This window comes from Syngnathoides biaculeatus, chromosome 2, assembly GCF_019802595.1.
Source record: "Syngnathoides biaculeatus isolate LvHL_M chromosome 2, ASM1980259v1, whole genome shotgun sequence".
Taxonomy (NCBI): domain Eukaryota; kingdom Metazoa; phylum Chordata; class Actinopteri; order Syngnathiformes; family Syngnathidae; genus Syngnathoides; species Syngnathoides biaculeatus.
Genome location: NC_084641.1, coordinates 11,647,573 through 11,663,556, shown reverse-complemented (window position 1 = coordinate 11,663,556; position 15,984 = coordinate 11,647,573). Strand labels below are relative to the sequence as shown.

The window sequence follows — 15,984 nt, the reverse complement described above, 5'->3', positions numbered from 1 at the left end:
TGGTGGGACGAACCAAATAAAAGCGCACGAAAAATGATGGGGCGGGACAGGAAACTACATATCATGCTGTCAAAACAAATGCACTATGACAGAAGTATATATGTGCAGAAATAAAGGAAACGTGGCAGTTTTTCCTTGAGTATTTTCATCTATTTAATTTGAGTAAAATATACACCTTTGACGAGGTATTTACTCAGATTCCTTAGAATATTGACACATGTGTGAATTCCAAAACTAATAAAATGGAATTTCTTCAAATGTGTGAATATATCTTAAAAATTAAGCTATTATAATTTATTCATTCATATTTCATTCATCTTGCACTCCGCTTATCCTCACAAGGGTCTCAGGTGTGCTGGAGCCTATCCGAGCTCTCTTCGGGTGAAAGGCGGGGTACACCCTGAACTGGTTGCTAGCCAATCGCAGGGCACATAGAAACAAACGAGCATTTGCACTCGTAATCAAACTTGCGGTCTGTTTAGACTCTAAAGTTTAGTCTTCAATTAATGTTTTTTTTGTTTGTTTGTTTGTTTGTTTGTTTGTTTGTTTTTTTGTGGGAGGAAACTGGAGTGCCAGGAGAAACCCACACAGGAATGGGGAGAACATGTAAATCCCACACAGGCGGGGTCGGGATTCGAACCCCAGTCCTCGGAACTGTTATTTTATTATATCTGTTTTGTTATCATGTATGTACTTGCTTTCTGTTAGGTTTAAATATTTTATGCCGTTCGTGCACCACAGGGAATGTAATCAATATCTTAATATTCATACTTCTAATATAGTTATGATTAATGTAAATACACCATGATATTTAGTTGTGTCTTTTACACTAATTATCAAACCTACCAAGGGGAAATTATGAAAACGGGGTTTATTGTTGATTATAAAAGCAGTCGCTGCAGTGGTTCTACAGAAATCCTATATTTTGAAAGGTTCACCCGGATGTATATCTGATATACGTGAGCAATAAATTTGATATTTTGTTGTATGAATAGTGTGTACTCATCATGGACGTCTGTGGACTTATGAATGAAACTTATTGGATCTATATATCTATTTATATTCATATATATATATTTTTTTATATATAAATACACATATATGTCCCCCAAGGTTCAATATTAAATGTACGTTGTAGTATTTAGTAACTGTTAAGATGTTAAAATAAAAAAGGTTTTGCTAATTGCAGGTAATTGAGATGAAATGGAAGAAACTATTCCAATAGCAAGTACATTTATTTCCTAATCAACAAGCATGCTGAAGAGCCTCTCTCGGTCGCTGCTATTTTCAAAATTGCTAATGGTCGCCCCCTGCTGGTCAGAAATTGCTTGGTCCCAAACAGAAGTCAAAACCCAGTTCTTTTTTTTGTGTGTTCCCTCACCACTGGAATCTGTTTTTGGGCCTGCTGCGTAACCATGCAGTACCACTAATTGTCAGTTATTGTCATGATGAAAAGTTTGATATTCCCTTGCATAAGATACATTTTGCTGTGTTTCCCTTCTTGTACATACAACCTCTTCACTGGGGCATGTCAGGTGTTGTCAAGCATGTCTTCAGAAATATCAACGTATTTGTCCTACTGATTGAAAATTCATTTGAATTTTTTTGCAATTTCATCAGTATATTCCAAATCATAACAATTTCAAGAGTAGTTTTCTTTTCATTATTAATATTTTTACAGGTGGCACGGTGGGTCAGCTGGTAAAGCGTTGGCCTCACAGTTCTGCAGTCCAAGGTTCAATCCCAGACCCGCTGTGTGGAGTTTGCATGTTCTCCCAATGCCTGTGTGGGTTTCCTCCAGGGACTCCGCTTTCCTCCCACATCCCAAAAACATGCAACATTAATTGGACACTCTCAATTGCCCATAGGTGTGATTGTGAGTGGGGCTGTTTGTCTCGATCCTGCCCGTTGACAGCTGGGATAGGCTCCGGCACTCCCTGTGACCTTTGTGAGGGTAATAGACTAAGAAAATGGATGGATGGATGGATGGATGGACGTACGTACAGTATAAGAGCATGGTGAATAGCGTGATTGGCACACTAGTTTCACAGTTCTGAGATTCGGGCTTCAAATCTCAGCTTGGCATTGCTGTGAAGTTTGCATAGACTTCCGTTTTTTACATGGATTTTTTTTTTTTTTCAGGCAGCTAGTACGGTTTTCTCCCAAATTCCAAAAATGCATGCAAGATTTATTGATGCATTTAACCCCATGGTTCTCATATTTTACCAATCTGGGGCACAATAGAGGTGTGGGCGGTTTGAACCCCCCTCCTAAACACACACACACAGGTTTTTGGACATAAAATAGCAACAAAGGGATTCCAAAGATGCGGAAAAAAAAGTCTGAGCTAAGGAAACACAGAAGCATGAAATTAAACCGACAAAAGGTCTTCACATCAAGACTAATGTACTGTTAGTAGGGGAGGTACACGAAGCCACAGTAGAAGACGTATCAAACAGTAGAAGACATATCAAACCAAAGCAAGTGGAATGAAACAGTAAGATAAGAGTGTAAAACAAAACCCAATCCCGTAAGGTGGAAAACCATGCAAAAAAAAACAAAAAAACACACACACACACACAATATAAACAAAAGACAGAGAAACACATGCAGTCTACAAACTGGACTGACGAAAAGTACAGTGGGAACCCTGAGCTGAACACTAAACTGATAGCACAATGGTGGCATACTGGCGGAGTTTATATACCAGATGGCAATAATTTTATATATATATATATATATATATATATATACAAGTGTGTGAGTGTAAATATTTATATATATATATAATATATATATATATATAATATATATATATATATATAATATATATATATATCCATTCCATTTTCTTAGCCACATAACCTCACAAGGATCGCGCGAGTGCTGGAGCCTATCCCAGCGGTCAACGGGCTGGAGGCGGGTACACCTTCAACTGGTTGCCAGCCAAATTGCAGGGTACATAGAAACAAACAACCATTCGCTCTTACAATCACACCTAGGGGCAATTTAGAGTGTCCAATTAATTTGGCATGTTTTGGGGATGTGGGAGGAAACCAGAGTGAGCGGGGAGAACATGCAAACTATGTGTGTGTGTATATATATGTGTGTGTGTGTGACCCTTGTGAGGATAAGTGCCTAAAAAAATGGATGGACGGATGGATGGATCGATTGATGAATGACTTTTTTTTGCATGGTTGGGACATGTATATTAGTACTTTACTTGGTTTTTATCTGGGACCTACTGTTAATTTGGGTTAGAAATGGATCTCAAAGAATAAAGTGTTATAGTTTTTTGTCGTTGTTATTTGGTCTTTTCCAACTCGTTCATAAAAGTGCCAAATTTCAGAAGAAACAAGCATATGTGACCGGGGGCGTGGTTTGGATGAGCATCGAGGCTTGGCTCCCCTCCTTCCAACCTTAGTTGCTCTCACCTGTCAGGTCTCACTCTCTTTTTACATAATAAGTTTCGAGTGAACAAACTGACATAATGGATCCTCCACCAAGCGACTCTCCGATCAGATCGGGTTTCCAGAGAGTGGAGATCCAAAAGACGACGTGGGAAATCCCACAAAGATACACGGCGCTCAAGGCACTTGGCTCCGGTGCCTACGGTACAGTTTGGTGAGTTTAACCGGGATGCAGGAGACTTCATTCATATCCCATTATTTTATACAGTTACTATTGGCCTTTATCTTCTTTACTCAATTTATACCAAGAATTGTATGTGGTTAAGTTATAGTTCGTGACAGTTGACAAAAATTGCTGTCACTTGTTGAATTAAGGTAGTATTAAACTTAAATGACAGGAACATACTATTTATTTGTTCAAGATTCAACATGATGTAATTCCTGTGGCATGCCCTTAAAGGAGATTATCATCATTATAACTGGCCAAAGGTCATCATTAAATGTTTTTTTTTTTTTTACTATTGTCCATCCCTAGTCTAGCCTAGTCTGTATATTGATTGTTTAAGTGTGCATTCCACTCCTCGGACTGTTGCACCCGCGGCTATCTGCCATCTCCAAACAGAAGCACTATTGTGTGCCTCAGGCAAGTCAGCAAGTCAATGCAGGTCTACTGATATGCAAGAATCTCCCCTAGCAGAGAAGTACTTAGCCCACAGAAATACCTCATATCTAACGATAAAACACTGACTGACAAGCTTGCATTACTCCCACAAAAACAATGTACTGTATGTCCATTTCCCACAACATTAGGCACACCTGCACAATATTCTCATGTGACTATTCATTTAATAATGTTTGTTAGTCATCCATCCATCCATTTTCTGAGCCGCTTCTTCTCACAAGGGTCGTGGGAGTGCTGGAGCTTATCCCAGCTATCTTTGGGCAGGAGGCAGGGTACACCTTGGACTGGTTCCCACTGCCAGCCAATCGCTGGGCACACAGAAACAAACAACCATCCGCACTCACATCCACAGCTCCAGGGAATTTAGAGTCTTATGTTTGTTATTATGCTTTGCATCCTTGAAGAAAGGGAGTGCATCTTACTTTGACTGGTTTCTTGTATTCTCACTTTTCATGTTAGCGAAATAAAATAACCACAATGCACGTGCACTTAATGCAGTGACCACTGAGTGTATGTTGTCCAGCAGGAGATGTTACTCCTTTTTATCATCTAAGATCATACATGCAAAAATACACCGTTCAATCCCAACAATAACCAGTTGTGATTACACACACATTCAATCGAACCACATTGTGCACAGAAATTCACAACACTTGTGTTTTCTTGACAGTTTGTCACGTAGCAATATAGTAAGGGACACGGTCCATAGAACTGTATTGCTAAGCTTGTCAGCGATTCAACCTTCAGTTTTTATGATTCATACACTTTAAGCATACATATTTTGTTCCATCTTTTGTAGTAATGAATAGAAATGAAACAATGAGGCCCAAAACAGCATTTTATTGAAGAAAAAAAACACACATTTGTTCATCAAGGTGCTTTCTTTGCACTTGTACAGCATCGAAATCTTAGATATATATTGCATATCACCCTTTTTCACATAAATGTTATGCTCAATGTCTATGGTGACCGCACAGTAAACGAGTGGTTATCAAGTATGCCTCACAGTTTTGAAGGCTGCTGACTCTAAATTCTCCATAGGTGAATGTCTCGGGAAGTCTAACACAGCGGACTGGGTTAGACAGGATAAGCGGTTTAGAAAATAGATGGATAAATAGATAATTTTAAATTCATGTGCTACATTGGTTTATTTCCTAATGCATCACAGTCTTATTACGGCAAAATCGAAACATATTCACATTGTAACTCGCAGAAACATTACCTCAATGAGGAAAGCAGTATAGGAAATGCATTGATGGATGCCTGCGGTGACTCAGAATAAATGACTGCATCCAGGAGCGGAGTTCCGTGGTGGTCAAAAAGACGGACAGAAAGTCGGCAACCCTGGCAGCGGGTCCAGCCGGCCCACTAGAGGTTGCGGCCACCTCGCTGATCTCCCCACTATAGTGATTCCTCAAGGCGGAAAAGTTCAGACATACGCCCCTGACTACATCCCATATCACTATGAATGTGACAAATATTGCAATCACATTTCTCATCAAATGAAGTTGAGGAGATTGTAATGGTTGTGAGTCTCTAATGTTCTGTCTGTAACGTGTGTGTCTTAGTTCTGCCATAGATCAGAGAACCAAGGAAAAGGTGGCTATTAAGAAGCTGTACCGTCCTTTTCAGTCCCTCATCCACACCAAAAGATCTTACCGAGAACTCAGGCTACTTCGCCACATTGACCATGAAAATGTAAGTTTTAGTTTTTTTCGTACAGTCTTTATCTAACTGGGAATTCTAAAGTGCAAGGACAGTCCTCAAGGCTGGATGATGAGATTTACGTTTCTATCTCATTCAAGCAAAGTCGACTTAGAGGACAAGCAAACTTTGTTGACCATTCAACAAAACCCTACAATCTCATCTAAGCTCCAGGCCAAACTGGGACTGTTGTTTGTTGTTGGAACCAGCATGTTCCACACAGTGTTTCTGCTTCTGAAAACTAGCTTACCCGTATTCCGTTTTTAATAAATGTTTGGTTTTGCAGCTAATCCGGGAAGAAGGTTAAAAAGACTAGAAGAGAATGCTTCATCATTTTCCTTGGGTGTTCTTATTTTAAAACAAGAAAATGAACTTGCTTTGAGCACGATCTCATTCCTCACTGAGCCAAAATCAAAAGGAATGCACTAAAAGAACACTACATACATTGAGTGGCACAAAACAAAAATGACTTACTTATAACAGAATGCTAATTTGAATTTCAGGGCACATAAGCCTAACTACATCAAATTCTTTGCTGGGGGGGAAAAGAAGCATACTTTTTCTTATACAATTAGTGATTTGAGTGAAAAACAAGTGGTACACGAATGAATGTCTTATTCGAAGAAATGTCCTTTGAGTGTGTCTGCTAGACTTTGAGCTCATGTTAAATCTCTGGCATTTTTCTGATTTGTGAGGCAACCGAGCCCTCTACCTCGCTGATGTTGTGGAAACTTGTGTGGTCACAGTGGGCACACCTCTTTTACACTGAGCTGGTGCCAGGTCTGGTTCAGTACTGGTGTTAGTGCTATTGATCAATTTTGTTTCAAATGGCGCACCAACCACCACCAACCCAGAGCTTAACCCACAGGTATATTGTCCATACGTCATTTGAAGCAGACATAATAGAGTTCACTTGGTTCTTGTCGCAAAGGCCAGCTGACTGTTTTCACCAGGAAGTTCTGATGGCTGCCCCATCTGCTGACGTAATAGCAGCCTTGCATCTAAGGCAGTACTAACACCAACTCAGTGTGAGTGGTACAATTTGGGGTTTTGGGAAATAAATAATCGTTCTCTGTAAATTCTACCTGGGAACTAATGTCCAAGAAAACATGCTATGTATCTAAGAAATAAATACATGCAGCAATTCATCTATATTGTAACAGTATTGCACTTTTAATCATTTGTTGTGCTTTCGTGTATTGCCTGCATTGTAATTGACTAAGTCATTCATGATATAGTTATGTACAAGCATAGCTTTGGGGCAGACAGTGTGGGTTCAGTTTCCACTCAATTCCACTCAATGTGGTCTGAGCGGTTGTTTGTTTCTGTCTGTCCTGTGCTGTAGCTGTTTTGCCTAACTTCAAATTCCCACGCCCTTGAACAAATTAAGTGCTGTAGAGAATAGATGAATGAATTTGAATAAGAGTTGAATAAGGATAACAACTACATTAAGAGGATTTTACAGTTTAAATTGTAATTCTCCTGTGATTTTACATATATCAGTATTTAATAGACATGTGTATGATGATCTACATCCCTCTGTCCCCATGCTTTCCACCAAAGGTGATATGTCTCCTTGACGTATTCACACCCGATTCCTCTGTGGAGAAATTCCAAACCTTGTAAGTGCACGAGCAACCACATTCTTCTGTTAGTTGTTGCAGCTTGTCGAGACCCTTTGATAGAGTTTGTATCCATATATGTACTGGAGGTTCAAGCACAACTCTTAGGAGCAAGTGTATGCATGTTTGTTTTGGCTCGCTAGTTACTGTATGTTGCATAATAATACATATATATTTTTTCTTTTAATTAATGCTTTTCCTTTTCCCTTTACAAACATGTAGTTATATGGTGATGCCCTTTGTAGCACAGGATCTGGGCCACATCATGAAGAAGCGGAGATTAACAGATCGCATCATAACGTACTTGTTCTACCAGCTTCTAAGAGGACTTAAGGTAAGTGTCGCACACAGGAGTTTTAGGAGTTCTTTCCACAAATGTATAGTATACCACGTGACAAGGCCCAAACATTTTTTAACCTGCTAAAAAAAAATGACATTAAATACCATATAAACATTCATTCATTCATCAGCTAGCACTTCTCTGAGGTCAGATCACCGGGACAGTAGCTTTAACAGGGACCGCAGACTTCCCTTTCCCTAGCCACCTCATCCAACTCTTCCGGGGGGGGACCCAAGGCGAGATAGTCTCTCCAGTGTGTCCTGGGTCATCCCCGGGATATTTTTCCGGTGGGACGTGCCCGGAACAACTCACCACGGAGGCGTCCAGAAGACGCCCGAATGAGATGCCCCAGCCACCTAATTTGGTTCCTCTCAATGCGGAGGAGCAGCAGCTCGACAGTGAGCCCCTCCCAGATAACTGAGCTTCTCACCCTATCTCTAAGGGATAGCCCGGACATCCTGCGGAGGAAACTCATTTCGGCCGCTTGTACCCCGGATCTTGTTCTTTTGGTCACAACCCATAGCTTGTGACTGAAGGTGAGGGTAGGAATGTTGATCGACTGGTAAATTGAGAGCTTCGCCTTTTGACTTAGCTCCCTCTTTACCACAACGGACCGATGCAAAGTCCGCATCACTGCAGACGCTGCACCGATCCGTCTATTGAGCTCCCGCTCCATTCTTTCCTCACTCGTGAACAAGACCCCAAGATGCTTGAAGTCCTCCACTTGGAGCACGATCTCATCCCCGACCCAGAGAGGGCATGCCACACTTTTCCGAATGATGACAATTATCTCAGATTTGGAAGTGCTGATTCTCATCCCAGCAGCTTCACACTTAGCTGCAGACCACTCCAGTGAGAGTGGGGATCACGGTCTGATGAAGTCAACAAAACCACATCATTTGCAAAAAGCTGGATAAAAAGTTACAAGCTTTTAAAACAATATCATTAAAACGTAAATGATTTCACTTGGGGCGGCACAGTGGATCAGCTTGTAAAGCGTTGCCCTCACAGATTTGAGGTCCCGGGTTCAATCCCGGACCCACCTGTGTGGAGTTTGCATGTTCTCCCCGTACCTGCGTGGGTTTCCTCCAGGCACTCCCGCACTCCAAAAACGTGCAACATTAATTGGACACTCTAAATTACCCCTATGTGTGATTGTAAGTGTGGCTGTTTGTCTCAATGTGCCCTGCGAATGTCTGGCAACCAGTTTAGTGTGTACCCCGCCTACTGCCCGTTGACAACTGGGATAGGCTCCAGCACTCCCCGCGACCGTGGTGAGGATGAGCGGTGAAGAAAATGGATGGATGGATGATTTCACTTATGAAAGGAATATCCCTTTCATTTGACACAGTATAGCCTGTCCTTGGGATAAAATGGAACTTATCAAAAACTTTGAGGTTTGCTATTGTAATTTCCATTTTGTTTTCTCTCTTTTCAGTATATTCATTCGGCTGGAATCATCCACCGGGTTAGTACTTCAAAAATGCTCCCATATTCATTATGTAGTTAATTTTTTCCTGATGAATAAAAAACTAAAAGTTGCTTAGCTGTTTTAATTTATCACAACCACTGCAAAAAACAAATCTATATAATCTAATCAGTGTGACTTCTGTACAACAAAGCTCAAAAGTAACATCTTGTAATGGATAAACAAGGTGAAGCATTTTACATAACTTTTATTTTACCCAGGAACGAGTCTATTGCTTTTTTGTTTTTTTGCTTAAATTCTTCAAACATTGTGGTGATCTTTGCTTTACTTCTTTTACTGTTTCCTTTTTTTCAAGGACCTAAAACCTGGTAACCTTGCAGTGAATGAGAACTGTGAACTAAAGGTACCTTTGAGTAAAATGAATGAAAACTGAACATCCAAGGACTTGATTCACAATGTTTTGGATCTGTTTAAAAAAAAAAAAAAGCCCTCGATGGTAAATGTTTTGTTTCATCTTGACAGATATTGGACTTTGGCCTTGCTAGACAGACAGAGAGTGAAATGACTGGTTATGTGGTCACCCGCTGGTACCGAGCTCCAGAGGTCATATTCAACTGGATGCACTATAGTCAGACAGGTATAGGCTTTGGGGTCGGGGGTGGGGATGTTCTCAAACGAGGCTTTCAGTTATGTCGCAATGAAATTTGTCTCCACGTCACAGTGGATGTCTGGTCGGCTGCCTGTATCCTGGCCGAAATGATCACTGGCCAGGTTCTCTTCCCCGGGCATGACAGTATCCTCAGACATGGGGACTCCATTCCAAGAGACACGAGGACCACTTACTTTGTCACATGTTGGACAGTTAAATTCAAAGATTTCTTGCTTGGATGTAGGACAATTAGAATTATTGACTGAGTGTCTTGCTTGAATGCAGGATAATAGGACAACGATATATTGCAAAACATGAATGGTACAGCTCTGGAAATTAATAATAATAATAATAATTCATTTTATTTTTGTTGGCTTTCAGGGCACGCAAGGGCACTCTGTACTTACATAGTAAAAGATAAGAAAAGTTCAATAAAAACAACAATAAAACACAAATGAAAATAGCACATGATAAGGACAATATGGGGCAAAAATAAATGAATATTGGTGGAGTGATTAAGCATTGCTTACTCCTGTTTTAAGTCACTAGTCCACATCCTTAGCTTTCTCATGATCATATCAATGAAAAATATTAATAGTTGAGCGATATAGTGGGTATAATAAGTCTACACACTTTTATTGAAATGCAGTTTTTGTGACTTATAGAACAAAAGCCTAGGTAAAGTATCGCAAAACTTCATTAGCCAGTTATCTGATCTATGACCTGTACAATTCAATTGAAAATGAAATTTTTGAGGTGGCTAGTAATAATAAAATACAATGACCGGATTGCATCAATATGCAGACCCTCAAACTAATACTTTATTATAGCATATTTGGCTCTAATTGCAGCTCTTGGTCTTTTTGGTTGCTTATCAGTGTTCATCTATCTTTACACAGACACACAAAATCTGACAAATTGGGGAACCCCCTGTGCACAACCGTGTTCAGATTACCTCACAGATGTTTTACGAAAGTGTTCATAATTCCCTCCACTTTCTTAATGCTACCCTTTCAGTGAAAGAAAAATAGCTTCAACACATGATGATCCCCATGCCAATCATACGTTTTGGAATCAGAACCAAAATGTACAACCTTGGTTTCATTGGACCATAACCTATTTTCTCACATGGGTTTGAGCGAGTTCCATTTTTTTTTTTTTTTTTTTTTTACAAAATATAATCAAATTTCAATGGTTTTCTTTGCAAAATAAGACTGGGGAATGTTGTTATGTGTACTCAGCTGCCAGAATTTGCCAGAAATTCCTTCTGCTCAGACAATGTTGCTGTCAGCATTTTGGTATCTTCCCTGAAAAAAAAAAAGACATTTGAAATTTTTTTTGAAAATATCTGCTGTAAATGCTCATTAAGCATGGCTAGGTAATTATTACAAGCAGTCACTATAATAAAAAAAAAAACATAAGTGCGGTGAAAATTGGCACACACATATGTTTATGTATATCTACTCCACTCCATATATCCATCTACATATATATGCTATCTTGTAATACTTACAGCATGGTGCGATTTCTTTGACCAGCTCTCCCAGGTATTGATCAATTAAAAAAGATCCTGCACTTGACCGGAACACCTGACTCCTCATTGGTAGGGAAGATGCAGAGTAAAGACGTGAGTTTATAGCTGGTGTGCATACCAGAGTACATATTTGGCACAGGGTCGTGGGCATTATGTATATAGTTTAACATCTTTACAAAGTGAAATGTGAGCACTTGCTTTCCAGGCACAGTCGTATGTTCAAGGTCTCCCTGCGCTAAAGAAGAAGAACTTCAAAGAGGTCTTTCCATCCATGGAAGAAAATGGTGGGTTCAACTCCTGTGACTCCAAACGAAGGTCAAATATGGACATTACGTGTCTATTTTTAAAGCCTGGCTTTTAGTCCACATGGAAACTGTTTCAGGACATTTAAAAATGTTGGCCAGGGAATGTTTTCCCAAAATGTGAGTGTATGGGAAAACCTCCGTTTGTGTGTGCGTGTGCGTGCATGCGTGTGCGTGCGTGTGTGTGTTAGTTTTAGTTTTGTTTAATCTTAGTATTTGTAGTGTATCTGCTTTATTCATTCGACCTAAGTAGCGCAGTGATCTTGTATGTCTGCCTCACAATTCCGAGGTTGGGTGTCCGCAATTTCATCTCCACAAATGCCGCGCAATGTTGTTTTCCCCACGTTTGTGTGGGTTTTCCTTTGGTACTCCAACTTGTCCCTGGATTCCAAAATAATACAGTATGTTAGCTTCAGCGAGGGATCTAAATTGGTCACAGGTATACTGTGGATGTTAGTTGTTGTTTGTCAATGTGTGCTCTCCAAATGGCCAGCGACCAATCCTGAGTGTACCTCATCTCTCTCCCAAAGTCAGCTGGGAAGGATTGGCTCCAGCTCACCCGAATGATAAGTGCAATCAGAATTGGATGGACATTTTTTTTCTAATTTAAGTGAGACTAAGTAAGCACCCCTCCCCCATGTTTTATTTCATTTATTCCGTTACAAATTAACTGCGAGAGTACCTAGAAATCCTTCTCAATGGCTCAGAGTGCTTTAAAGTTTGGAGATTGTGGCTGCCTGAGATATTGATCGCATAGAAAAAAAAAATGTTAAATTGTGAGTTCTGTGGGGGAACACAATTTATTGATGAATATAGCCAGAATTTCAAACATTGAAGCTTAAGCTACATTTCATCTACGAGTTGTAGCTATTTGGTGATATGACATAATTAGTATTAGAGTATACGTAGTATATCCATGCATATAGTTTACTCTGTCATGAATAAATAACAAATTTGTTGTTGACAACCAAATAGTTGATCATTTTCAGCAGCTGTGTCACTACTTGAGGGAATGTTGGCACTGGATCCGGACACAAGGCTGACAGCCTCGCAGGGGCTGTCGCACCCATTCTTGGCGGAATATCATGACCCAGAGAGCGAGCCGGACTCTCAGCCTTATGACGACTCCTTTGAGAACCTGGAGCTTGCCATCGGGGAGTGGAAGAGTGAGTCAGACTGTTTCAGTTTTTTTGTTAAACTATCTATGAGAATTGTTCAGTAGTGAGGCTTGTAGTACTTCTATCCTTAACAGGGATTATGTATTCTTGTTTTTTCCCCTCCTCCTAGGCCTCATTCACATGGAGATCATGACTTTTGACCCTGATGACCCCAGTAAGACTGCCATTTAGGGTGAAGCATTGGCACCACGATTAACTGGTTTTTAATAATCCCATTAAACATTCTTGCTATCAGAGAATGAAAATTTGAGAATGTGAATGATTGGGAACTAATTATGCCCAAGTGAATAATATTTTATGGGTTGTAAGCACATTTTAGACACACTTTCTATACATTTGTAACAACACAGTTTAAGGTCGGAGGAGAGCCCCAAAGATTCCCCTTGAGGTTTGAGAACAGTTGAACTTTGATTTAAAGGAGTTTGAAACAGCAGACTTGGGATTGAATTGATCAAATGGGAATATCTTCTGGAACTGAAAATGCCTGCTTGCAGCAGACAATATCTGTTAATTCCGGAATTGGTTGCTGTTGTTTACTGGTGCCAACACTGGAACAAGCAATAGAACGAGACATGTAACCATATTTCTGGGAATAGATGCTGTTGTTTATGCAAATGTCACTGGAACATGCTATACGGATTTTGGTACAGGATACAGTTTTTTTTTTTTTTTTTTGGTCAAGCTATTCACTATGGCAGGGGTGGACCAACTAGTCAGAGGTCAAGAGATATTTTTTTGGACTGTGCTCCTAAAAAAAGCCACATCATACACATGGACATCATTTCCTCGTCACGCACATATCTTTGCTCAGTCGGATTTATTGTAGATGTCACACACCAACATGATAGCAAGAAAAATTGACTCCTTGAGATTATCAAGACCACAGGCCAGTAATTTTAAAGAATTCAAATGTTGTGCTCCTTCTCACACAGACAAACTCCCAGTTCAACTAAGTCCTGTCTTGTATGTCACAACTCTCAACACTACAATAGTCACGATTAGACATCTGAGTGCAACTGCGAATCAATAGGCTTGATAATGTCCAATATTCTCTGTTCAACGGTGTCGAGGGATAGTTGAAGTTGTGTAAAATTGTTGTTTTCTGACAAAAGAGTTCAGTGACCTCACTGAGGCATATTTTTAATAAATTCTCCTTCATTGTATGGCTTCTTCGCATTCTCGTGCCACCTCAATAAACATTGTTTATAGCATTTTGAGATATATTATATTTTTAAAAGAGAAGGTGATGTACCCTGTTCCAGCTATCTCATCTTACGTAGTGTATTCAATGAAATGCAGTTTGAACATGATTTTCAAATTATTCTATTCCCTTATTATTTATGTTTAACACAACATCCCAAATTCATTTTTGGTTAATGCTGTAAACATACGTCATTTGTTTCTGTACTGGAAGTCAGATGGATGTTATACTTTCGCCCACTAGGAAGCAGTATTTGATCAATTTAGAAAAACGAAGTATGATGATCTGCCGACTCCGGTAGTGCGGGTCTTTCATAAAAATCAATAAATCCTGGATCAATCGCAGATCTCAAAATCCAAACTGAGCTTGCAATGTCCAGGCCAAATACAAAATAATGGCAAACACTTTTCAGAATGATGCACTGCCGTGTTAAAATGCCAACCCTTTAACCCATTATAATGAAATATAATATCAGCAGTTAATCCTAAGGAAATAATTAAAAATGCACGATCCGCGGTGGCGGTAGATACACAGAGCTGTGCTGCACGGACATTTAATTCGCAAGGGGTTTTCACCCCCACATTCTGTGTTAAATTAGGGCAATGTTCCAGTCAAGCACGGGTTGCTGCATCCTATTCCGCTTATAAATATATCTCCATCTGAGACAATTGTGCTGTTTTTAATGACCGTGAAAGAAGTATCCAACACATTTTTGAGGTCATCAACAGTTAGCTTTCTGTACAGTTTTTCTGGGGCAAGTGTTGCTAAGGATGCACCCAAAAACCTATATCCATCAGCGCAGATGTCCCACTTTTTAATATAGTGCTGTATACCAGTCCATGAAAATGCCAGATGTGGATTTAGTCCAAAGTTGCACCAAGTGCAACGCTGGATTTGGAAAAGTCAAGAGGTTGTTTGTTGTAGTTGCACTGTTTATTCTATTTCTTTTAAATGATGCCACATACTATGTGACAGGATTTGACATTTTAAGTTGAACATCTCTGTGCCTGAGAAGTTTCAAAGTAAAAACCAGATTCTTTCACCCCAAATGACTCGTTCCTTAATTGATTTGTGACTAAGATTTATTTGTATGTCAGAGGATTTTGTCTGTCGCAACATCCATTCATCCGTTTTCTGAGCCGCTTATCCTCACCAGGGTTACGGGAGAGGTGGAACCTATCCCAGCCAACTTTGGGTGAAAGGCAGACTAGACCTTGAACTAGATGCCAGTCAGTCACAGGGCACATGTGTCCAAGAACACATCTAAAAATGAGATTTTGGCAAATCTTTGAATTTTAAAAAAAGTAAATAGTCATTTTAAAGACTGCAATTATAATTCAGTTTTTAGTTCCATTCCTGTTTGCTGACTTTGTTTGCCAGGATCAAGTATGTTTAGTTTGATAAAAAAAAAAAAAGAGCATAAAAGGTAGAGGTGAGGTCCTTATTTCAACCAAAAAGACCAGTAGGCTTTAAAAGAGTGAAATATGCACATGGACCTGTGCTCTGGAGCCATCTTGGGGTATGTCATGGTTTGTGTAGCCCTTTTGCTCTAGAATCTTTGCATCTGTGGCTATATGAGAGCATTTGTGGATGTTTGTTCATTTAAATGGTAAGAAGGAAAAGTGCAATTTGATTTTCCAGTGGGAGGTGTCTCAAGATATCTTTTTCACTGCTGAGGGACTGGAATCTACCTGGAGATTCAACTGCCTGTACTACTTGTAACCCCTCATGGTCATATTAATTTGGGGATTGTATTTTATTGACTGACACAATGTGAGAAAATTACAGGTTGTTAATTTTGTGCTATTCCATGCTTTATATTTAAAGTAGTTTTTGACATTTTTAAGGAAATGCACCATTGTAACAGTGACAAAGCATTATTGGAACAACCTTCAGGGAATGTTATTTTTAAACACACAAGAAACATAGAAAA

At 39.7% G+C, this 15,984-nt stretch overlaps 1 protein-coding gene across 6 annotated transcripts; it reads left to right on the top strand.

Moving 5' to 3' along the window:
• The first annotated feature begins 3,458 nt into the window (after nt 1-3,458).
• On the top strand, nt 3,459-15,091 carry zgc:171775 (STKc_p38 domain-containing protein). Of its 6 annotated transcripts, none has more exons than XM_061833633.1 (12): nt 3,459-3,624; nt 5,661-5,790; nt 7,360-7,418; nt 7,641-7,752; nt 9,197-9,226; nt 9,543-9,590; nt 9,710-9,824; nt 9,909-9,980; nt 11,384-11,463; nt 11,576-11,654; nt 12,665-12,838; nt 12,960-15,091. In XM_061833633.1, the coding sequence occupies exons 1-12, from the start codon at nt 3,491-3,493 to the stop codon at nt 13,019-13,021; spliced, it is 1,095 nt and encodes a 364-aa protein (XP_061689617.1). In that variant the 5' UTR covers nt 3,459-3,490; the 3' UTR covers nt 13,022-15,091. The 6 variants fall into 6 exon arrangements, with proteins under 6 accessions (XP_061689617.1, XP_061689609.1, XP_061689631.1 ...); XM_061833625.1 differs by having other exon boundaries at nt 12,662-12,838; XM_061833647.1 differs by lacking the exon at nt 7,360-7,418 and having other exon boundaries at nt 7,669-7,752; nt 12,662-12,838.
• Nucleotides 15,092-15,984: the final 893 nt, after the last annotated feature.

What these genes read in the sequence shown, in the direction of transcription:
- zgc:171775 (XM_061833610.1), top strand. Translation starts at nt 3,491, where the DNA reads ATGGATCCTCCACCAAGCGACTCTCCGATCAGATCGGGTTTCCAGAGA. An exon ending in GGTGCCTACGGTACAGTTTG is followed by an intron (nt 3,625 to 5,660) that starts GTGAGTTTAACC and finishes TGTGTGTCTTAG; the next exon opens with TTCTGCCATAGATCAGAGAA. An exon ending in GGAAGATGCAGAGTAAAGAC is followed by an intron (nt 11,464 to 11,575) that starts GTGAGTTTATAG and finishes CTTGCTTTCCAG; the next exon opens with GCACAGTCGTATGTTCAAGG.